The sequence below is a fragment of the Engystomops pustulosus genome, chromosome 1 (assembly GCF_040894005.1).
Source record: "Engystomops pustulosus chromosome 1, aEngPut4.maternal, whole genome shotgun sequence".
In the NCBI taxonomy this organism is placed as follows: domain Eukaryota; kingdom Metazoa; phylum Chordata; class Amphibia; order Anura; family Leptodactylidae; genus Engystomops; species Engystomops pustulosus.
Genome location: NC_092411.1, coordinates 141936029 through 141961782, shown reverse-complemented (window position 1 = coordinate 141961782; position 25754 = coordinate 141936029). Strand labels below are relative to the sequence as shown.

The following is a 25754-nucleotide window of genomic DNA, read 5'->3' as shown; positions in this document are numbered from 1 at the left end:
GGGGGTGGCGTGGTCCTCGACAAAAATGCGGCCTCGGGACCCTCAGTAAATAAGCCCCATTGTACGGCTCTCGCAGAATTATATTTTTAAATATGTGGCGCTTATGGCTCTCTCAGCCAAAAAGGTTCCTGACCCCTGTTGTAGAAGATCCCACAAGAGGTGACGCATTGTTGGACCTTGTGATTTCTAACAATGAGGAGATTGTCCAAAATGTCAGTATCAGGGAACCCCTTGGGAACAGCGATCATAATATAATTATTTTCCTCTTAAACTTTAAAAAGCAGAAACAGGTGGGAAAATCGAAAACTTTGAATTTTAAGAGGGCTAATTTCCAAAAATTCAGGGCTGCAATACAGGATATAGACTGGGATCAGATACTGTCACATGGTGATACTAATGTTAAATGGGAGAAATTCAAATCTATGCTGGGTTTTTATACTTCTAAATTTATTCCAATAGGTAACAAGTATAGACGGGCTAGATTACACCCCGCGTGGCTTACAGCTACAGTTAAAAGGGCAATTAATGAGAAAAAGAGGGCATTTAAAAAATATAAATCTGACGGGTCACCTGAGGCTTTCAATACTTACAAAAAACTTACCAAAATCTGTAAAAAAGAAATCAAATCGGCCAAAATACAAAATGAAAGACAGGTAGCTAAAGATAGCAAAACAAATCCCAAGAAATTTTTTAGGTATATCAATGCAAAAAAAAATGGGTCACAACAGGTTGGACCCCTTTATTCTGAAAATGGGGCATCGGTGACTGGAGACCAAGAGAAGGCGGAGATACTTAATAGGTTTTTTAGCTCCGTTTATACAATAGAAGAGAGAACTTCTGACTTGGGTGGTGCCAGTGCGGGTCATGGATCCTGTGATATACTAGGCTGGCTAAATGTAGACATTATCCAATCTAAGCTCAATAAAATCAATGTGTACAAAGCTCCTGGACCAGATGGGTTACACCCCAGAGTTCTTAAAGAACTCAGTTCTGTTATTGCTGTACCGCTGGCTAAAATCTTCAGGGATTCTGTAATGTCTGGTGTGGTGCCAAGTGACTGGCGCAAGGCAAATGTGGTGCCAATATATAAAAAGGGCTCTAGAACTTCGGCTGGCAATTACAGACCTGTAAGCTTAACTTCCATTGTGGGGAAAGTATTGGAAGGGTTAGTAAAAGACTACATACTGGAGTATGTGACATCAAATAGTATAATAAGTGACAGCCAGCATGGGTTTACTAAGAATAGAAGTTGTCAAACTAACCTTATCTGCTTTTATGAAGAGGTGAGCAGATGCCTGGATGGAGGAGCAGCTGTGGATATTGTGTTCTTGGACTTTGCAAAGGCATTTGACACTGTCCCTCATAGACGCCTGATGGGTAAAATTAGGGCTATTGGTTTGGCAGAAATCATTTGCAATTGGATTGAAAACTGGCTGAAGGATCGTATCCAGAGAGTTGTGGTCAATGATTCCTACTCGGAATGGTCACCAGTTATGAGTGGTGTACCCCAGGGTTCTGTGCTTGGCCCACTACTATTTAATATATTTATTAATGATATAGAGGTAGGAATTAATAGCACTGTGTCTATTTTTGCAGATGACACCAAACTGTGTAGTGTAATACAGTCTATGGAGGATGTTCATAGGCTGCAAACTTGGACAAACTGAATGTTTGGTCATCCACTTGGCAAATGAGGTTTAATGTGGATAAATGTAAGGTTATGCACCTGGGGGCCAATAATCCAAAGGCAAAATATGTCCTTGGGGGAGTAAATCTGGGAGAGTCCCTTGTTGAGAAGGACCTGGGGGTACTAGTAGATCATAAATTGAATAACAGCATGCAATGTCAATCAGCTGCCTCTAAAGCCAGTAGGATCTTGTCATGTATCAAAAGTGGTATGGACTCTCGTGATAGGGATGTAATATTACCACTATACAAGGCACTGGTTCGGCCACACCTGGAATATGCTGTCCAGTTCTGGGCACCGGTCCATAAAAAGGATGCCCTGGAGCTGGAGAGGGTTCAACGTAGAGCCACAAAAATGATAAGGGGTATGGAGGGTCTCAGTTATGAGGAAAGATTAAAACAACTAGATTTATTTAGTCTGGAAAAGAGACGACTACGAGGGGACATGATTAATTTATTTAAATATATGAATGGTCCATACAAAAAATATGGTGGTAAGTTGTTTCAGATTAGATCAAATCAAAAGACGAGGGGGCACTGTCTCCGTTTGGAGAAATCAAGGTTTAATCACCGGAGGCGGCAGGGCTTTTTTACTATGAGAACGGTCAATCTGTGGAATAGCCTGCCTCAGGCGCTGGTCACAGCAGGGACAGCAGAGAGCTTCAAGAAGGGTCTAGATGCCTTTTTACACCTAAATAACATTGATGGTTATGTTATATAGAATTGTTTCCCCTAAATCCCTTCCTCATCCAATCCCTTCCCTTCCTTGGTTGAACTTGATGGACAAGTGTCTTTTTTCAACCGTAGAAACTATGAAACTACTGTGCTGTGCCCATATATACAGGATAGGTTTATTAGTACTGTGCTGTGCCCATATATACAGGATAGGTGTAGTAGTACTGTGATATACCCATATATACAGGATAGGTGTATTAGTACTGTGCTGTGCCCATATATACAGGATAGGTGTAGTAGTATTGTGCTGTTCCCATATATACAGGATAGGTGTAGTAGTATTGTGCTGTGCCCATACATACAGGATAGAAGTAGTAGTACTGTGCTGTGTCCATATATACAGGATAGGTGTAGTAGTACTGTGCTGTGTCCATATATACAGGATAGGAGTAGTAGTACAGTGCTGTGTCCATATATACAGGATAGGAGTAGTAGTACTGTGCTGTGCCCATATATATACAGGATAGGAGTAGTAGTACTGTGCTGTGTCAATATATATACAGAAAAGGAGTAGTAGTACTCTGCCCATATATACAGGATAGGAGTAGTATTGCTGTGCTGTGTCCATATATACAGAATAGGAGTAGTAGTACTGTGGTTGCCTATTTATACAGGATAGGAGTAGTAGTACTGTGCTGTGCCCATATATAAAGGATAGGAGTAGTAGTACAGTGCTATGTCCATATATACATGATAGGAGTAGTAGTACTCTGCCCATATATACAGGAAAGGAGTAGTAGTACTGTGCTCATATATACAGGAAAGGAGTAGTAGTACTGTGCTCATATATACAGGATAGGAGTAGTAGTACTGTTCTGTGCCCATATATATACAGGATAGGAGTAGTAGTACTGTGCTGTGCTCATATATACAGGATAGGAGTAGTAGTACTGTGCTCATATATACAGGATAGGAGTTGTAGTACTGTGCTGTGCCCATATATACAGGATAGGAGTAGTAGTACTGTGCTGTGCCCATATATACAGGATAGGAGTAGTAGTACTGTGCTGCGCCCATATATACAGGATAGGAGTAGTAGTACTGTGCTGTGCCCATATATATACAGGATAGGAGTTGTAGTACTGTTCTGTGCCCATAGATATACAGGATAGGAGTAGTACTGTGCTGTGCCCATATATATATACAGGATAGGAGTAGTAGTACTGTTCTGTGCCCATATATATACAGGATAGGAGTAGTAGTACTGTGCTGTGCCCATATATATACAGGATAGGAGTAGTAGTACTGTGCTGTGCCCATATATACAGGATAGGAGAAGTAGTACTGTTCTGTGCCCATATATATACAGGATAGGAGTAGTAGTACTGTGCTGTGCCCATATATATATAGGATAGGAGTAGTAGTACTGTGCTGTGCCCATATATATACAGGATAGGAGTAGTAGTACTGTGCTGTGCCCATATATACAGGATAGGAGAAGTAGTACTGTTCTGCGCCCATATATATACAGGATAGGAGTAGTAGTACTGTGCTGTGCCCATATATATACAGGATAGGAGAAGTAGTACTGTTCTGTGCCCATATATATACAGGATAGGAGTAGTAGTACTGTGCTGTGCCCATATATATACAGGATAGGAGTAGTAGTACTGTGCTGTGCCCATATATATACAGGATAGGAGTTGTAGTACTGTTCTGTGCCCATATATATACAGGATAGGAGTAGTACTGTGCTGTGCCCATATATATATATACAGGATAGGAGTAGTAGTACTGTTCTGTGCCCATATATATACAGGATAGGGGTAGTAGTACTGTGCTGTGCCCATATATACAGGATAGGAGAAGTAGTACTGTTCTGCGCCCATATATATACAGGATAGGAGTAGTAGTACTGTGCTGTGCCCATATATATACAGGATAGGAGTAGTAGTAGTGTACTGTGCCCATTTATACTGAATAGTATTTATTAGGACTTTTATATATAATATTTGATAAGAGGAGCAGTAAATACAAGAAGAATATTTAAGTAGAGCATTATATAAAACATACCTAATAAGTAGGAGCACTGTAAGACTGTATAGATGAAGTGATTAATTAGAAATTATATACAGTATTGTAATTATGAATGAAGTCCAATTTAATTCATTAGGTGTATCATATGATTTACTCAGGGGTGTGCATGAAATATACTGAGGAGCACAATGTAATATTTGATTTATGGAGAGGGCACAGTATGGTTTTTGTTATGGGGGTATATTTGATATTTGTGGTGGGCACCGTGTGGTCAGTTGCGAGTGGGACATTGTTACCTAGGTGACATTATGCTGTAGTGACGGTGATATTTTTAGTTGCACAGTGTGGAGATGTGCCACGCAGAGATGAAGATATCTGGTGGAAAATTCTCCAGTGATAAGAAAAAAAAGGGAGAAGTTGTCCTGCAATTCAGTACCAATAGGAGAAGACATGTGACATGTGAGGTACTGAATCCACTTCTGAGTCTGATAACTGTAATTACTGACTAACAATATAGACCAGTGATGGTGAACCTTTTAGCGGCCGAGTGCCCAAAATGACACCCAAAACCCCCTGTATTTATTGCGATGTGCCAGCCAAAAATTAACTTACTGCTCCCTGTTTTTCAACAATCATATTGGCCTCCTGAGGACAGCAACACAGTAGAAAGATGGAAAATTTGCATCATTTTAGCTTCTTTCCAGTGTCCCTCTATAGACCTGTAGGGGCCAAAGATAATTCGGCCCTGTCTATTTATTCTCCCTCTTCCTACAGTCCCAAGTAGTAAGTATCAAAATATGACTGAAAGCAGCATCTTTTAAGTTGCTTGGAACTGCAGGAAGATTCTTTGAGTCCTGTCTGGTGTGCTAGGGTGATGGCCCGGGTGCCCACAGAAAGGGCTCTGAGTGCCACCTCTGGCACCAGTGCCATAGGTTCGCCACCACTGATATAGACTATTCCTATAATGTCAGTGCCTAGTTCTTATGTGCTGCAGAGAACATTCGGAGAAGGTGAAGGGTTATAGTTAGTTATTCTTATTGCTAAGTTAGAGCTAAGCACAATGCAGCCGCTGTGAACTCTGGAATATTTCTAGGTAGCGGTATGGTGGGCCCCCAGAATCAATTTCTCTGGTGGGCCCCAGGCACCCCAGTCCGACCCGGGGAGTGGATCAAAAACGGAGATGACGAGTAAATGGGATATTTGCATGTCCTCTGTCTTATAGATGAAATGAAGGGAAAAACCAAACATAGTGGCAACGTCATAGAGTGGTAGAAGGTGAAAACAGCATTATGGAAATCACCAGTTGTTCCAGGGAGACAGCGGTCAGTTGGCAGCAGCATGAGTAGGCCGTAGAGTGGCACAATAACAAAGTGTCGGGGTGGCAGCAACATCGTAGGCCACAGTGTGGCATAATGACAAAGTGTGGAGGTGGCGGCAGCAGCAGGAGGTCAGAAAGTGGCACAATGAAGAATTCTGTAGCTGACAGCAACATGGTAGGCCACAGTGTGGCACAATGACAAAGTGTGGAGGTGCTGGCAGCAGCAGGAGGTCAGGAAGTGGCACAATGACAGAGTGTGGAGGTGGGTGACAATTCCAGTCCCTGGTAAAGATGGTGAGAGGCAGATGGAGCAACTGGCAGCAGATGTGTGGCATCAGGTGGGTGGCAGCATCAGAATAGTTGCTGAGGCAGGTAGTTAGAATCCAGACTCATTTCTCAACGTTTGGGGGAGGCGTCATGGCTGATCTAATCTGATGCATAAGGCATTGGTGTGTTTAAATCCTGGCTGATCCACGCCTTATTCATCTTGACAAAGGTCAGGTTCTCCACATTAAGGGTGGACAAGCAAGTTCTCTTTGGGGTAACGATGGCCTATGCGGCACTGAACACCAGCTCTGATGCCACACTCCTGGCCGGGCAGGACAGCTTTCCTACTGCAAACTCCGCAAGTTATGGCCACAAGTCAAGTTTGGCTGCCCAGTAGTCCAGGGGATCCTCTACCTGGGGTGGTAGAGTGCTGTCCAAGTAGACCACCACCTGCTTCATGTTCTGCTGCTGCTACTGGTGGCGGCTACCCTCCTCACTAGGCGGGTGCTCATTAAGGACTCCAGACTTAAGCTGCTGCTGAGGGAGCTGCTACTGCTCCTATACCCCCCCCCCCCTCATTTCCCCACAGCAGCCATGGCAGTAGTTCGTTTTACACTTTTACACAGTATTCATTACAATGAACCACTGGCTTATTGTAACGAATCTGCAGAAACTAGACATCCTCGGGTCTGACGAAGATTGGAGGCTGTCATGACCACTGATTTCTGCCCCCCTCCCTGATGACTAGCACCAACCACGGGTATTAGTGGTGGCCATTATGCGGAAAACGGACTACCAGCCTGCATATCATGTCTCCGAGTCCACCACCAGGACAGGAGAGGAGCAGCTTATGAAATTGGAGCCTGGCTCACAGCAAGCTCCCAAATACTTGCATGCCATTATGTGTTAAAGCAGCTATTCCTGATCCCGAAATGCTCCAGGGAATGTGGCGTTTACAGGGGGCATGCACTTGATAACAGGGACAGTTGTGGACTGCCCTTGTAAGGTCGAGAGTTAAAGGGGATGTCAAAGGGTTAAGTAAGGTACCAGACAACCCCTCTACCCAGCCGGGGAGCTCAATTCGTCTGAACCATGGTAGGAGACATCATTTACCCCGCGGTGTATACATTTATATCAGACGGATATGCTCCTTGAAAAAGAAAATAGAAATCTGGACAGCCCGTTTAATTTTACTATTTTAAAACATTAACATGGTTAACTTTTTTCGTGGTTTTCTAGATCTCTGTTTGCTGTACTTCACCTAACCTGTACTGTACTTTACCTAACTTCCGTTAGGTAATCCGTATTGAGTTTTTTACCTGTGGTTCTAACTTTTTCTGCACTAATAGGTTTAGTGTGATTTTATGCAAATTGTGTAATAAAAGCTATGTTTTAGCATTGATAATACTCCTCAATATCCCCATTATGCTGATTTGAAAAAATTACAGAAACAGAGATCTAGAAAACCACGAAAAAAGTTAACCATGTTAATGTTTTAAAATAGTAAAATTAAACGGGCTGACCAGATTTCTATTTTTTATTTACCAGTGGTTTCGGCGGTTGTAAAAACAAAAAAACAACTATACTCATCTCCTGCCAGTCCAGTGTTGTGTCTTCTGTATACTGTATACATAGCCACTGTGGGGATACCTGAACCACAGCAGGCACTCGCTCCAGGTCCTGGCCGCAACCCTTGTACGCTTACAAAGGCTGCAGCCAGGACTTGGAGCTTCACTTCGCATCAGACATACCTTCAGTCTTACGTTATGATTTATAATTTTCATTTTTTAGACCAATACGATTATGTACATTAGATATGTAATTTAGACTAAAGACACACTTGTATCATACTGTTTCCTGAATGCAACAGGAAAGAGAAGTAAACATCTTTCTTTGTAACTCCCTGTAATCTCATTCATTACTTTGGCTCACAAAATTGAAGCAAGAAAAATGTCTCCAGCCTGATATAGCTGAAGATGTTAAACACCTTTAAAACATCTAGAAACTTGGTTCTTTGTATTGCAAAAAATTCTGATTAATAGCATTTTTATATTTCCATGCATGGAATTGTTTAAGGTGGCCATTTTCTTTGGGGTTAAGTGCAGATTTTCTTTAAAAATAATTTTGCATGGCCGAAGATGAATTGTGAAATAATACTGATTGTAGGACCCTCCGCAACTAGGTACAAGAAACCCAAAGCCATTTCCACAAAGGTCTCAGTGGGGAATCTATTTGGTGCTTTATTTTCAGTTCAGTTTATGTGATCTGTAAGTTTTTTTTAAAAAAATATTTAGGACATCAAACATGATATACTTACTATATGGGAAGGAACTGGGACTGTAACAGATTTGTGTACAATTCCAGGTTAATAATCTACTAGTTCTGAAGAGGACAAGACTGTAAATAGCACATGGACACTATTCATTGGCTACAAATTTTGCTTTACTCCCAGTTTCACTGTTTACTCAAGTCCCCAAACCTAATCATCTGGCACAAGTGAAATCCAAAGTCCTCGAGAAATTGTGTTAATATCATTGTACTTGTTATGTGGATTTCCAGTCATTTGAAAGTTCTGCTCAGGACATTAGCTCCATATTTCCACACCACCTGCAGGTCACAAGCAATGAAGGCTTCAGCAAGACACCTTCCCAAGGTTTATGTAACCAGAAGGATCCCACCAGATGGTTTGAAGATATTACATCAGTCAGGATGGTAAGCGAAAATATCCTTTGTATTAATAAGTTGTTAATTGTAACATTGAGTGTAATATAATGCTTCACACTCTTTGGTACTCCTTGATCCTATCACTTTGCTAACACTGATCACTTGACTCCATGTTAATATTGATAATATTTATTTTTCATGTTATGTGAATACCATACAAAACAGCCGTAGTTTATCATCTTGTCATCAATTTTCTAATCCCATCTTTATCATATATTCTGCTTACCTTACATCTTTCCTTACATAGAGTCAGGAGAGAAAGGAATATGTAAAGCATCACCAGTTACAAAGCTTAGTACAGCATATGTAACACCTTAAAGGGGATGTAGCACAATTAATTGTTATCCGCTATCCACAAGATAGAGAATAACAGTTTGATTGTGGAATCCCCACTGATTACAAGGACAAAAACCACCGTTGTCTAGAATAGGGGTCCGGTTATCACTTTTTGATGAAGCTGCAGGTTTAGTATAGTATGACATCCCATTAAATATAATGGTAACATTGAAAATTACCAAACAGAGCGCTTAGCTATCTTCGCCACTCTCATTGACAGTGGATCAGAGTGAGTTCTGCCATTTTGGACACTCCTATAGCATTGAATGGCACGGCAGGAAGAATGTTCCCTGGTGACCACTAGGTTTCGCTCCGCCAGCCACTCTGGTACCTCAGGGATCCAACTGCCCCCAAGCCCAGGGCCGCCGATAGGGCAGTACAACTGGTACTGCCCTATGGGGCCCGGACTCTAAGGGGCCCTATGGGGCCCGGCCGGTGGGGTAATATTACGTCAAACTTCTGGCCCCGGCTCCTGAATGGAGCCGGGGCCAGAAGCTGCGGGTGTCGGCTATATATTATAGCCGACACCCTCCTCTAACACCCGCGATCGGAGATTTCTCCGATCGCGGGTGTTAACCCCTAACACGCCGCGGTCGCGCTGACCGCGGCGTGCTAGGGGCATTTAACAGGATTCGGACCCCCCCGCGGCGCTTACCGGGGGGGTCCCGCTGCTCTGATCGCAGCCCCGGGACTGCCGGTGCCCGGGGCTGCGCGATCTTCTTCCGGGTGCCGGGTCCGTGCCTCCTGGCAGGACCCGGCTGTGACACACTGAGCATGCGCAGCATGCTCAGTGTTTCACATAATACAGTGTAATACATCTGTATTACACTGTATTAGGTGAAGAATAGCTTGAACAAGTGATCAGTGGATCACTTGTTCAAGCTAACCTGTAAAAGTAAAGAAAAAAAAGTTAAAAACACTGAATAAACACAATTTTTAATAAAAATAATTAATTAAATAGAGTTAAAGTCCCCTAAACACAAACATTCCCTATACACATCTAATAAAGTAAAAATACCTGAAAATCACCAAAACCCCCCACATATTTGGTATCACCGCGTCCGTAACAATCTGTACAATAAGTCAGAAACATTATTGGACCCGTACGGTGAACGCCGTAAAAACAAAACCCGAAAAACTCGCCAAAAATATAAATTTTCATAAAATCCCTTTACAAAAATGTTCTAAAAAGTGATCAAAAAAAGTTATGTGCCCCAAAATGGTACCAATTGAAAGAACAACTCAACACGTAAAAAATAAGCCCTAAACTAGCTCTGTCAACCAAAAAATATTAAGGTTAAGTTCCCGAAAAGATGGCGATGCAGAAACAAATAAGATTTCCTCTGTATTAGTTTTTCTCCAGTAAAATTGTAAAAATAAATGAAAAACTATATAAATGAGGTATCACCGTAATCGTAGTGATCTATAGAATGAAAATATTATAGTATTTTTAGTGTATGGTGTACGACCCCCAAAATATACAAAAAAAAGAAACCCCAAATTGACAATTTTCTTTTCCTCCATACATTAAAGAGTTAATAAAATCTCATCGAAAAGCTATAGACCCACTTAAATGAAGTATTTGTAAAGTGCATCTCATGTCGCAAAAAATAAGCCCTTAAATGTCCAAATTGCCAAAAAAATAAAGATTGTATAGCCAATAAAAAGTGACAATGCATAATCTGCTCTGAATGGCGCAGCTCCCCCTCAATGCCCTGGCGTGTGCCCATACAGCAGGTTACCACCACATATGGGGTATTGTTATACGCGGGAGAGATGGGGGATCAAATTTTGAGGAGCGTTTTGGAATTTTATCCACTGAGAATTTGTACATTTTATGAAAAACACATTAATTTAGCCAAATAAAATGTAATTTCGAAATTGCATCCGATTTTGTTTTAACCCCTGTAAACCAATTAAAGGGTTAACAAACTTCATAAAAGTTGTTTTACGTACGTTGAGGGGTGTAGTTTCTATAATGGAGTAATTTATGGGGTTTTACTTTATTTAGGCCTCTCAAAGTGACTTGAAACCTGAGCAGGTCCCTCAATAGCAGGATTTAGCTTTTTTTATGAAAATGTGAAAAATTGCACGTGACGTTCAATAGTATGACTCCTATTGGCAATCTACCAGAAGAGTGTGCCTTGTCGTAGCAACAGGCCTCAAACCCTGTTTGTGAAAGGTCACTGCGGGGGGCAGGAGGCTTGTTCGGTTTTGGGGTGTGTTGGGGCCCAGACACTTTTGCTGTATGGGGCCCCGAATTTCCTGATGGCTGCCCTGCCCAAGCCAGAATAAAAAGCTAGGCCCTGGGGGGATGTTGCAACAGAACTCAGATGGCATCCATGTGTTGCTAAGAAATAATAAGGGGTTTTCCCCAGAAAAGTTAGGCTGTATCCACATTGCCATACTCAGCAATCTCTGTCAGCTCCATAGAGATGAAAGGAGAAGCCTGGTAGCTGAGAGTTTTAAATATCGGATGTGAAAATATGACACAACTACGATGACAAGTGTACAAACATGGATAGCTGAATAGCACTAGGATGACATGAGGACCAAAATCTCATCAAAATTGGATGATTTTTTTCTGACCAAAAACATATGATTTGACAATTGGTTTGTGGGCAACCAGCCTAAAGCTGATAACTTTTATCAGTCAGTGAATCGAAAGCTTTCTGTATCACCCATGTCTAAACAGCTTAAGCAATGTTATCCTCTTTTGTTACCCAAGACATAAGTTAATATTAAAATTTTACGTGCTGACATTTATCTTGTACTTTGGGATGTGATGTAGCAATGTATAAAGTCCAATGTTAGGCAAAATGTTGTTAATATGTTGCTGAAATGAGAACACAGGACATAGGTTTGTAAAGGTGAAAGCAGAGTTAATTATTGTTTCTGAATATACACACTGGGGCACATTTACTAAGAACCGTGCACCAGTGTTTTGGCAGACTTTGCACGTTCATTTAGGTGCCAACTGCTTGCACAGGTATTTAAGGTCCTGCACCACATTTGTGTCACTCACAACTGTGTGGCGCAGCTGCACTATTCTTCATAATTTCTGCACTGAAGAGGGTGTTCCAGTGCTCAGTCAGATTGTGCACATTTAACATGCAAAGTCCGACAGAATTGTGTCGCACACCCCATGTTAAAGGTGCACCAAAAAAAAAGTTGTGCACTCTGTCAGGGCAGTGCAGGGGGCACCAGATTCATGAAGAACAGGTGCCAGAAATCCTGAATCTGGCGCCTTCTGCACTGTACACAAACTAAATGGTTATATTCAATATACACTCACCGGCCACTTTATTAGGTACACCATGCTAGTAATGGGTTAGACCCCCTTTTGCCTTCAGGACTGCCTCAATTCTTCGTGGCATAGATTCAACAAGGTGCTGGAAGCATTCCTCAGAGATTTTGGTCCATATTGACATGATGGCATCACACAGTTGCCGCAGATTTGTCGGCTGCACATCCATGATGCGAATCTCCCGTTCCACCAAATCCCAAAGATGCTCTATTGGATTGAGATCTGGTGACTGTGGAGGCCATTTGAGTACAGTGAACTCATTGTCATGTTCAAGAAAGCAGTCTGAGATGATTCCAGCTTTATGACATGGTGCATTATCCTGCTGAAAGTAGCCATCAGATGTTGGGTACATTGTGGTCATAAAGGGATGGACATGGTCAGCAACAATACTCAGGTAGGCTGTGGCATTGCAACGATGCTCAATTGGTACCAAGGGGCCCAAAGAGTGGCAAGAAAATATTCCCCACACCATGACACCACCACCACCAGCCTGAACCGTTGATACAAGGCAGGATGGATCCATGCTTTCATGTTGTTGACCCCAAATTCTGACCCTACCATCCGAATGTCGCAGCATAAATCGAGACTCATCAGACCAGGCAACGTTTTTCCAATCTTCTACTGTCCAATTTCGATGAGCTTGTGCAAATTGTAGCCTCAGTTTCCTGTTCTTAGCTGAAAGGAGTGGCACCCGGTGTGGTCTTCTGCTGCTGTAGCCCATCTGCCTCAAAGTTCGACGTACTGTGCGTTCAGAGATGCTCTTCTGGCTACCTTGGTTGTAACGGGTGGCGATTTGAGTCACTGTTGCCTTTCTATCAGCTCGAACCAGTCTGCCCATTCTCCTCTGACCTCTGGCATCAACAAGGCATTTACGCCCACAGAACTGCCGCTCACTGGATGTTTTTTCTTTTTCCGACCATTCTCTGTAAACCCTAGGGATGGTTGTGCATGAAAATCCCAGTAGATCAGCAGTTTCTGAAATACTCAGACCAGCCCTTCTGGCACCAACAACCATGCCACGTTCAAAGGCACTCAAATCACCTTTCTTCCCCATACTGATGCTCGGTTTGAACTGCAGGAGATTGTCTTGACCATGTCTACATGCCTAAATGCACTGAGTTGCCGTCATGTGATTGGCTGATTAGAAATTAAGTGTTAACGAGCAGTTGGACAGGTGTACCTAATAAAGTGGCCAGTGAGTGTAGTTTATTGAAAAGAAAGGTAGTGTGCAAACAAGATACAACATCATGTACAGACCAGTTTCAGGGTATACATGTCAAGGATCATGCAGGATCCGTGTACAAAGCAATTTTCACAATAAGTGTACATGGTTTATAGGTAACAATCACACAACAAACTAAATGTTATGCTACAACCCTATGCAACTATAGTTAGTAACATAAACATTTGGACACTAACACATATAGTATATTTTATTTACCTGTTTACTGAAACATATTCATGGTATAGTTATATAATAGACATGGACATTAAGTTTAGACTTTCAGCTTTCATTTGAGGTCAGAGTTTCAGTTCCAAATATGTGCCACCTTATAATTGGGCAATTGACTCAAATGCCGTTTTTATGGGCAATTCCTTCAATATGTCATTCTAAATTAAGAAGATAAAAGACCTAGGGGCAGATTTAGGATGCGGTCCAAAGACACCGAGTTCTGCTTATCTATTGTATGTGTCTCCATAGAAACACAGAAATGATCAGGCCGAGGGCTGCCCATGTATTTTAGCGCTGCATTTGTAAATCACTGCTTCAACTCTAGTTTTTTTGTGTACAAGCAGTGAAATAATCACAAATTCTTGCACAGTGCAAGACTTTACGATTACAATAGCAACTATGCCACATCCACACAATGTGGGCGTGGAGGGAGTGTAGAGGGGCACGGAGGCCGGTGGAGTGGGCAGGCATGGAGCGTTCTTGCACTGTGTCTGCGTTCTTTTGAAAAAAAACAGCGAACTTCAGGGTGTATCTGATGTAACAAGGGTTAATTTGAGGTGTGATGCTTACATTTGGAAGATTTTGCTATGAAAAAAACATGTGGTCATAGGAGCTCTCTATGAAAGTAAAACAAGTTATTCTCAAGTTGTGAAAAAGAATAAAAAGAATAACCCCATTTGAGGAATTTCTATAATATTAGGAATGTAAAAATCTACAGTTTGGTACATTCTGAGAAAGAAAGCACCAGTGAACTCAATGCAAAAAGACCTACACACCCACGATAACAACAGTAGTGGATGATCGCAGAATAGTTTCCATAGTGAGTAGAAGTGTAATATTCCTTTCTTGACCATGGTAACTTCTAAAACCCTAATTGTTGCACTGATTCACTCTCTCTCTCTCTCGAATACTGTAACTCTCTACTAATCAGTCTTCCACTTAATAAACTCTTTCCTTTACAATCTATTCTTAATGCAGAAGCCAGAGTGGAATCAATCCTGACATTACACGGATGCTTACACTCTATGCCAGTCACTGCACTGGCTGTCCATTACCTTCTGTATTTAATTTATCAAATTTCAAAAAATTACCAAAGCAATCTAATACCTAAGTTTTAAATATGCCTTAAAACCCATGTTTTCAGGCAGGCCTATCACATTCCCTAATTGCATGTAACTTTCACTTTCTTTTCTCTTAACCTGCACTGATTTATTCTCTTGCCTTTGTAAACCCTCATAACTTGATACCATTAAACAGATTTTTCTGCAGACCAATGCACCCTGGATTCAGTACATATCGATAGCAGCCTCTGACTGGTTCATTCAGCATTATTTATCAATTTAATTATTTTGTCCAGAATGGCTGGACCATTTTACAAATTGCCCCCTGGGTCACCCCACCATCCACATAGACTGTAAGCTCTTGTGAGCAATTGATTCATCTGATTATGTTAATAATCAGTAATGTCTTATTTTATTTGTATGTGCATACATACACTATGTGGCCCTCCTAATGTATTATAATGTATACTATATTCCCCCTTAATATATTATAATGGAGTACACCCACTAAATTAATAAATGTACAGTACAAACCAAAAGTTTGGACCTTTTCATTCAAAGAGTTTTCTGTATTTTCATGACTATACAAATTGTAGAGTCACACTGAAGGCATCAAAACTATAAATTAACACATGTGTAATTATATACTTCACAAAGAAGTGTGAAACAAATGAAATATGACTTATATTCTAGGTTCCTCAAACTAGCCCCCTTTTGGTTTGATTACTGCTTTGCACACTCTTGGCATTCGCCTGATGAGCTTCAAGAGGTAGTCACCTGAAAAGGTTCTCACATCACAGGTGTGTCCTGTCAGGTTTAATAAGTGGGATTTCTTGCCTTATAAATGGGGTGGGACCATGAGTTGTGTTGTGCAGAAGTCAGGTGGATACACAGCTGATAGTCCTACTGAATAGACTGTTTGAATTTGTAGTATCAGTATTTGTAAATCAGCTAAATAAAGAAAAATTAGTGGCCATCATAACGTTAAGAAATTAACGTCAATCAGTCCCAAAAATTTGGAAAACTTTGAAAGTGTCCCCAAGTGCAGTTGCAAAAACCAAGAATCGCTACAAAGAAACTAGCTCACATAAGGAACCCCCACTCCCCCCCTCCTTCAGGAAAGGAAGACCAAGAGTCACCTCTGCTGTGGAGGATAAGTTCATCGGAGTCACCAGTCTCAGAAATCGCAGGTTGACAGGAGCTCAGATTAGAGACCAGGTCAATGCCACACAGAGTTCTAGCGGCAGACACATGTCTACAACAACTGTCAAGAGGAGACTGTGTGCAGCAGCCTTCATGGTAAAATAGCTGCTAGGAAACGATTGCTAAGGACAGGCAACAAGCAGAAGTCACAGCAGAATCACCAGACCCAAACCCAATCAAGATGGTTTGGAGTGAGCAGGACCACAGAGTGAAGACAAAAGGACCTACAAGTGCTAAGCATCTCTGGGAACTCCTTCAAGACTGTTGGAACACCATTTGAGGTGACTATCTCTTGAAGCTCATGAAGAGAATGCCAAGAGTGTGTAAAACAGTAATCGAAGCAAAAGGTCGGCTACTTTGAAGAACCTAGAATATAAGACATATTTTTAGTTGTTTAACACTTTTTTGTTAAGTATATAATTGCACATGTGTTAATTTGGGTGGTACAAATTAGCTAGGTTTCAGCTCTTCAGTAGAGCCATTTTCAAGCTTGAAAATGGTTCTTTTGAATAGCTGAAAGGTTGCTACTTTGTACGACGGGTGAATACATTTCTACCCTTTTTTTGAACAAGATCCCTGCTTTTTCATTGTGTTGCTCCAAACACTGCTTTGCTAGATTGCCCTACCTATGTAAACCATCTTTACATGTTTCCTAAAGGTTGCATTTTACCATCTATATTCGACCTTTAATACTCAGAATTACCATGGTTCTTCTGAACGGAAATAAATGGAACTAAGCTTCCATCAAACTTGCATTGATCAATAGTGCATTATCAAAGATAGTTAAACCACATGATTAAATTAAGGTTTACATTCCTTTAATGAGTAACAAAAGCAAGGTTATAAATGATAAGTTTTAAAGTTTTTCTGAATCTTTTCCCATTTAAAGGAAATCTACTATCAAAGTCAAACATGATAAACCAGGGGATCATTAGCATAATTGTAAAAGTTCATTTTAGAAGGAAGGGGGCCATGGATAAAAAATATAAGAAAATTACCACAGTCATGTTGCCTGGATCTTTAAATAAGTGTCCATGGTTTATCATGATGGATTTTGATGATAGATTTTCTTTTACTATACAACAATGTGATTTGGTTCATGTACAAGAACCAAAGTGGGTCTGCATTATATTTTTAGAGCATTTGTATTACCTGCCTGGTGATTCTTTTCTTTTATTTGTTTGCTTGTCTTTTCCATGTTTACATACTATTTGCATTATTAATTTAAGTGGTGTTATTTTTAAGCTGTGATATTGAACAGTGGGACTCTGATGACCCTATACCACGCTCTGAACTTCTCAAAAAAGTTGTTGGAATTCAGGGGTTGTACTGCCTATTGACAGAGAAGATTGATAAGGAATTGCTAGATGCTGCAGGTAGGATTTTTGCTTGTTTACTTTTTTGTTTCCTTAGTAGACAAACAGGTTGAATCCTGAAAGTATCTTTAATTTCAAATGTATTTTGTTAAGAAATAAGTGTTTCGTCAAGTGCAGAATGTGTTAGTTCAATGACTTCAGTGCTTTGTTCCAAGCCCTGTAGTGGCATATGGAACTGTGGTTAAAGAAAATATGTCCCATTATACTATTCATGTTAAATAAATTGAGGACCATAGAGCATTAAAGGGAACATCAAGCAACTCCTGCACCTGCAAAAAAGGAAAATGGAAGATTTCAGCTCACCTGCCCTGAGTAGCCATGTGTTGAACGCTGGTGCACGGAGAAGCTAAGCCGAATCAGTGCAATAAGTGGAAAGAAGAGTGAATCCAGCAACCAGGAAGTGTAGTAAGAAGTGTAGTAAAAATTAAATCTATTTCATCTCTTTTCAGACGAGGTACTCGTTTGATGGGTGTAACTAGAACGACATGTTCTAATATGACATCTTAAAAACAGGTTGCCTTTTTGCAGCCAGAAACTCAGCTACGTTAAGGGACTTTCTCTCCCCTAATTTGTTCAATTTTGTGTCTACACAAAACAATATAAACTACAATACACACCTTCATAAATTGCAACACCACTTATGTTGTATACTCGATTGTTTGCACATCCTGTTCTTAACAGTATGTAGGAAGCACCAAAAGTAGCCTCAAAACTAGAATTGCAAAGCACATATTGGGGGTACACTTATTTTTCCATGGTTGCTGGAATAACTCTTCTTTCCATTTGACTCCTGCACTTGCACAGTGCTCTCCCTTACACCAACAAGGAGCCGGCTGGTCGGTACACAGTGAGTGAGGTACATAAACTCTACTGTCTAGAAGGAGGGGCACCCTCCTCTTTTCCGGGAGCATAGGTGAGCACTGCACAAATGTGGCCGTAGCCGGGCGGACATCAGTCTGGCTCCATGGAGAGGAGGAAGGTTGACCTCTCCCCTCTCCATAGAGATACACAGCGCACAGCGCCATAACACAGGGAAGGATGGGTCATGTCCTATCTTTTACCCCTGTACGGAGCGATACAGTGCCGCATGTGTGCTGCACCGTACCACTCCGTGTGCCTTTTGCCGGGCTATGGGGGACGTATATATACATCTCTCATCAGTCGTCTGAATACAGCCTTAAAGTGATATAGGCAGGAGGGAAGGGATGAGGAGGGAGCTGTTAGAGTCCCTGCTGCATGACACATTGAATGACAAGATAAAGGAAAACGCCCACATGACTCGGTAGTGTTTGCTGGCTACGAGCCAAGTACATTTTTAATGTACCAGGCACAAATTATTTTATAAGAAAAGAAGACCAGGGATCAGTGAGAAAAAATTATACAGGAACCTAACATTGGATTTAAGTGTGAAAACCTTTAACAGAATCCCTTTAATAGTTTTTGCCAGGAAAACCCTTTTAATTTTGATGGTTACAACTGAATACCTGCATAGGTGGGAAATATATTTATGATAGAAGGATGCTTTAGAGGCAATAAATTCCAATTGTTAACCATGGTAAAGAGCTAATGTAAAGAGTGGCTTGAGCTCATGCAGGGAAGAACAGATACTTCAGTACTTCAGTCTTATAAGTGCTGGACACCTGCTCTAAAAGTCTGAATTGGATCTTTCTCCCGGCCAGACTCTGAGACCTATTGAAACCTGTGGTCAATACTGACCATGACATTCTAAACACTTTCTAAAAGTAGTGGGTAATTATAGGATGCCAATAGTTTGTATGGAAACTGGAGGCCTTGCTATGGCCACCAGATCTGCCATGTAGGTAAGCCTAATAAGCACCCCATTTAGATGAGACTTATAGGTTGTCTGTTAAATTCCAATATAGAAGTACTGCAGTGTAATATAAAAGCAATCAAATTAACTAAAATTTTTTATAAAAAGTCAATAAAGCATAAAAATAATTAAAAGTTTCCATATACAAAATGTAATAATAGAAAACTACACATAATAGCTACCACTACCTCAATAACCCAACCAAATCAACCAGTGAATCATTTGTCCTGTAAAGTGAACAATAACCAATCTTTTCCACTTTTTTAGTGCATCCATCTCCAGAAAAGCTAAATAAGAAGAAATTAAAAAGTCACATGTAGTAAAACATGGAGCCAAAAAAATATCAACTCGTTACGCAAAAAACAAGCTCTCACACAGCTCAGTCAATGGAAAAATACAAATTTTATGGGTTTTGGAAGGAGATAACACAGAACCAAATTTCTGCAAAGTTATTTCATTATGCAGAGTTTGAAAAACAGAAAATACATTTTGTTTGTTTTAGCTATATTTGAATCAAATAAAGATATTGTTTATTCTACACAGTGAACATTTATTTTGTAAAAAGCCAATAAAAGCATAGCTGTTTTTTCTCATTAAACAAATGTAATCAATTAATCAAGTTTTATATACTACAAAATGGTGCTATTAAGATCTACAAATTGCTATCCGCCCCCAAAAAAACTTATATGGCTGCATTGATGGAAAAAAAAAGGTGTCACTTTTGGCTAGCCCAAGGATAAGGTCCAAAATAGTGTAGTCTTTAACATCTGTGGTTCAGTGATTTCCACGAATGCCTCACAAAGCCATTGATTTCTATGGCTGTTTTTACATTGGCTTATATTTTCACTGATCCGTTGTCTGTGAAAAAAATTATGAAACGTGTCCTATTTTTTTCACGGATGGGGAGCATGGAATGCAATAAAAGTCTATGGGTCTGGGAAAAAAACCAGATGAAACATCCATTTTTTTTAACGATGAGCCTGAAAAAGCAGGTGTGATGTTTTCAAAGCAATGTTAAACCATTTAGATTTTTTTGCGGATAACGAGACAAAACAGAGACACAATGGAGACAAAACGCAACAGATGCACAACTGAAGCTGAACATCAACGCCAATGTTAAAGAGCCCTAAGGGATCAACAGAATTAATCAATGGACTTGCCATGGTTACAGTACAGAAATGATATACAGTGCCTTGCGAAACTATTCGGCCTCCTTGAACCTTTTGCCACATTTCAGGCTCCAAACATAAAGAAATAAAATTGTAATTTTTGGTGAAAAGTGATAAAATGATCACAATAAAACCGTAAAAAAAAAAAATTAAAAAAAATAATACCATAACATAATACCAAGAAAAAGTACAGCTTGTCCCAAAAACAATAAGCTCTAAAACAGCTTCATAAACAAAAAAATAAAAATGTTATGCCCATTAATACACGGTGATGCAAAAGCAAGCGAATTTCTCACAAAATTAGTTCTATATTCTGCAAAACAAGTTAACCATAAAAAAGCTATATAATTGGGGTATCATTTTAATCGTGATGACCCATAGCATACGTACCAAATTAGAAAGAAGAAAAGCGATGCATCAAACGACCCATAGAATACGGATAACACATTATTTTTAAGGTATGGTGAACATCCGGGAAAAAACACCAAGAAAGAGTTAATAAAATCTGATTATTAGCTATGGAACCCCCCGTAAATGATGTACCTGAAAAGTGTATCTCATCCACAAAAATGAATATGTCCAAATTACAAAATTGTATACATTCTTTAAATTTTTGCCAGACTTCAGTTTTTTTCATAACTAAACACAAAAGATATCATCAAAATGTTTCTATTAATTTGAAGCACAATGTGTGACGAGAAAACGATCTCAAAATACCCTGGATGCTACCTTAAAGCATTACAAAGTTATAACTACTATAATGACACAGGGCAAATTTAAAAAATCAGGCTTGGTCGTAAAGCCCTAAAATGGCGTAGACCTGAAGGGGTTAAGATGAAAGTGTAGAGGGACGGCCGGATCTTGGTAGATTTTTAGTGGTCTGATACTCCTTTCATTTCAATATGATCACTTGCACAGTGCTCCTTGGGATTTTTACAATTTGTGAAATCTTTTTGTATCCAATTCCAGCTTTAAACTTCTACACAACAGTATCATGGATCTGCCTGGTGTGTTCCTTGGTCTTCATGATGCAGAACCCTGGGACTATCACAGAGCAGATGTATTTATACGGAGACCTGATTACACACGGGTGGATTATATTTATCATCATCAGTCATTTAGGACAATATTGGATCATTCAGAGATCCTCACTGAACTTCAGGAGTGAGTTTACTGCAATGAAAGTAAAGGGGCCGAATAACATTGCACAGCCCATTTTTCAGTTTAATATTTTTTACAACAGTTTAAAATATCCAATAAATTCTGTACCGCTTCACATTTGTGTCCCACTTGTTGTTGATTCTTCACCAAAAATTTTCTTGTATCTTTATGTTTGAAGCCTGAAATGTGGCAAAAGGTAGAAAAAGTCAAGGGGGCAGAATACTCTTGCAAGGCACTCTATAGAGATAGAGATACATAGTAGTTTAGAATTAGGAAGCCCCTTTACATGGGAAGTGCAGTATGTATCTTACTTGTATACAGTATATACTTTAAAGCTGACAAATCAATCATTTACTTTTCCAGGACCAAGCTTGAAAGTGGTCAGCACCATGTCCGTTGGTTATGACCATGTGTCATTAGAAGAAATTAAAAAACGGTAAGATTTTATTATCTGTAAATATTTCAACTGGGTTGTGTCTTAGAATTATAAACCTCATGTGCTATTTGGATGCATCCGTCAGCACAAAGACTTTTGATATCTTAAGACCAATATGTTTATAGCTATGGTACCTGTACAATTTAATTGGCTAGAAGGTACTTGGCTTTTAACCAAAAACTAATCCCCCCCCCCAATTCTCCTCATAAAAAGGTCTTATACTCCCCCACACCCCCCAGATTTCATCTATAAGTGTCAAGTTGACACTATGGTATTGATGTTTTGTTATTCTCTGGTGTTCTCCATCTTGTTGATGATGTTGTTGTTACATATAATGGTTACTGCTTGTTCCTAAATAAAGTAACCCAGTTTGTTCTTCTACAACGCCCGTGTGCTGCTAAAGATAGAAACTCTGAAACATTTTACACATAAAAAACACTCTTACGCTACACATAGTCATAGTTGGAATTTGAAGGTTTAGTTGACTTTTTTTTATCAATACCTTGACTTGCTGGAATAGAATATTGAATGGGAATTCTGAAGTTTCACTCTAAAATATATCGTCTTTATCTTGTCTTAAAACACTCATAAGTTAGCTAGTAGGGAGTTATTCCCACATCAGTGATTTTGGTGCTGTCTGTGTACAACATGAAGAGCACAAAAACCCAAAGGCAAATCCAACCCGCCCCCCCTGTCTGTTTTTATTAGACAAAATACTCTCATTACAGTCTTTAGGGGAGATTTAAGACTGGCACACAATGCACCAATGTTTTACTTTTTTTTGCATAAACAAATCTTAATTATTTGAAAAATGTTTTAAATGTTTTCAATTTTAAATTGAAATGTTTTAAATGTCTGTTATGGTTTGTAGGTTTTGAAAGAGAAGATAATGGTGCATAAACAAACAAATATAAAGAAACACAAATTAGTACAATAAATAAAGAGATGAACCAGGACAAGACATGAGGGCATAGCTATATATTTTGTGTGAATATAATATTTTGGTTAACTGTTATTTCTAAGATTAGCTAAGAGCAGGCATAGAGAGAATATAATTGTCACTATAAAAAATGAAACTGGAAGCAAAAGATATTTAATAAAATTAAAATGTCAGAGACATATCAAAGCCAATATCCTATCAATGTTCATACATGGCTATGTTTCTGATCCTGCAATTATACAGTATAGCTGTCAGGGTAGCTTCATTACTTGTGTGTTTTGAATTCCTGACAAATTTGCACATTTTGAAGCTGAACTTACTGAAACAAACATGTACAGAGAATATTTTTGCAGTGAGATAATCAGTTATAATTACTTAGAAGAAATTGTTATTTAAAGACTTTGAAAATCTTACTTCCCAGAGGTATCCGACTTGGATTCACCCCTGATGTCTTAACAGAAGCTGTAGCCGAGCTTACAGTGGCACTATTGCTAGCAACGTCTCGCCGACTGATTGAGGCTGTGGATGAAGCAAGAAGGTAATGGGGCACATTAACGTCACTGCAGTTCACAGAAAGTGCATTGTCTAACTATAATGCACCATGCGTCGATTTACTAAGATCATGCGCCGAAATCATAAACGTGTCGCTTCCCCGCTCAGGTCTGGCAGAATTCCCCATCTTTTTAGTGGTGCATCTTAGAGCTAGGGCTTGCGACATAATTTAAAAGTTAAATACCGCGCTCAATCCGAATCATTCGGACAGTCTGACGCCCCCCCACCCCAATTTTTTAACTTGGAAGCCAGCGCAGCTGCGCCACAAAAAAGGGTCGCATGTGTCACAATCCCAGTTTACTTATTAAATACCTGTGCAAGTAGTTTTAGCCCCGATAAAGGTGCACAGTCTGACAAAAGTGCGTGTGCGACCCTTAGTAAATAAACCCCAATATATGCATAGGGTAGCAATAGATGACCTTGGGTGGTTCTTGTTCATATAGCTGGTCCTAAGTGGTATCATTTTGACAACCTGTACATGAACCTGGTACTTTCTGCAGTGGAAACAAACCCAAATTAAGCAGTGGATGTGGTACTATGCAAAGAAAAAGTGGCTTATGATTCCTATAAACAAGTTACATTCAGTATTTATGTTTTGTAACAGGAGTCTGTAAAGAGTTTTGACCACTTCTTCAAGTGGTACTTACAGCATATTGAGTCGCCTCTCATTTTCAAAAGGTTTCAGAAAGTTTATAGACAATTTAGTGACTGGTAAGCCTAAAGTGGCATGGCTATGTTGAAAGGGCATGACCTAAAAAAAACTGGACTTTTGCGTACCAACCAATAGACAATATTAAAGCGTAACCATTATTTGGGATATTTTTTATATTTTGTGTGGGCGGATGTGGTCATTATTTTTTTTTTATATATACTTCATTAGCAACTTCTGCTTAGTTTGTAAGAAAAAAAATCAGGCTACTCCCTCCCATAGCAACCTATACTCCAGCCTGGACAGTGTGGGGCACATTTACTGAGGGTCCATCGAACACATTTCCGTCAGGTTTCACGTTTTTTTTCAGATTTGCCCTGAATTGCCCCAGGTTTTTGGCGCACGCTATTGGATTGCGGCGCATCGGCGACGGCTTGCATGCAACACAAATCGGGGGACGTGGACGCCGGACAACCCGATTTATTCGGACAAACCCCGGAATTTAAAAACCAAATTGTGTCACAAGATCAGCACTTACATGCACCGGGAAGAAGAAGGTGAACTCCGGCGGACCTCAGCGGGGGAAGCAACACATGCAGGAAATTGGACGCACGATCTTAGTGAATCGCGGCAGCTCCGAATCCGCGTTAGACATCCCGTATCTGTGGCGTCAACGGAACGGGTAAGTAAATGTGCCCCTATGTGTCTGTGGAGGCTGCATGAGCTCCACCTTAGCATCTTATCTCTTGGTGTTTGTTATGAAGCTCTAAAAAGGGAGGAGCAATCCCTTTACTTTCCCCTTGATCTTTTAAAATACTGCTCATAGTATACTACAGCAAGGGATAGAGAAGAAAAGGTTAACACTCACAGCTGTGTTAGGCTGGGTTCACACACTGAGTGTACCCATTGACATATACTGGCAGACAGAGGTATAGTTGTTTCTTCCATCTGCTCAGTATATGATGTATCCTGTGAAAAAGTAGGATACGTCTGTGCCATATGTTGTAAGACACGTTGGGAATCTGCGCAATGTGTCCTTATATTTTATAGCAAAAAACAACATCTGAAGCCAGTCTAACAAGCAGAAGAGGAAAGAGAGAGACCCATCTTCAATAAGGTAAATAGATTTGCCATAGCAACGTAGAAGTAACATTGGAACTAAGGGGCACTTTATAGTCTGTTTGTTTACAAACTACTGTATATACCAGAGTTTAAGCTGAGGCCCCTAATTTTAACACATAAAAACTGGAAAAACCGGAAGGTGGGAAATACATTGGTCACAGCTGCCCAGTATATAGCCAGCCCCTGCCCCCTATTATAAAGCCAGTAGCCCCCTTGTATATATCCAGTGCCTGCCCTCTTGTATATAGCCAGCAGCCCCCTGCCTCCTTGTATTTAGCCACCCAGTGTATACCTACTATATAACCAGTGCCTGCCCCAGTATATAGCCAGTGCCTGCCGCCCCAGTATATAGCCAGCCAGTGCCTGCCCCACAGCATATAGCCAGTGCCTGCCCCACAGTATATAGCCAGTGTCTGCCCCACAGTATATAGCCAGTGTCTGCCCCACAGTA

At 40.3% G+C, this 25754-nt stretch overlaps 1 protein-coding gene and 1 long non-coding RNA gene across 2 annotated transcripts in view; one reads left to right on the top strand and one right to left on the bottom strand.

The window, feature by feature from the left end:
- The window catches only part of LOC140134601 (uncharacterized), a 53166-nt gene that overhangs the window by 11837 nt on the left and 15575 nt on the right, over positions 1-25754 (bottom strand). The window contains exon 3 of the long non-coding RNA XR_011856362.1: positions 21713-21783. This is a non-coding gene — a long non-coding RNA (uncharacterized lncRNA). The remainder of the gene's footprint in view (positions 1-21712; positions 21784-25754) is intronic.
- The window catches only part of LOC140134557 (glyoxylate reductase/hydroxypyruvate reductase-like), a 32451-nt gene continuing 15183 nt past the window's right edge, over positions 8487-25754 (top strand). The window contains exons 1-4 of the mRNA XM_072154958.1: positions 8487-8695; positions 17313-17443; positions 21968-22040; positions 23402-23518. Coding sequence (XP_072011059.1) covers positions 8529-8695; positions 17313-17443; positions 21968-22040; positions 23402-23518 — 488 coding nt within the window. The 5' untranslated portion in view covers positions 8487-8528. The remainder of the gene's footprint in view (positions 8696-17312; positions 17444-21967; positions 22041-23401; positions 23519-25754) is intronic.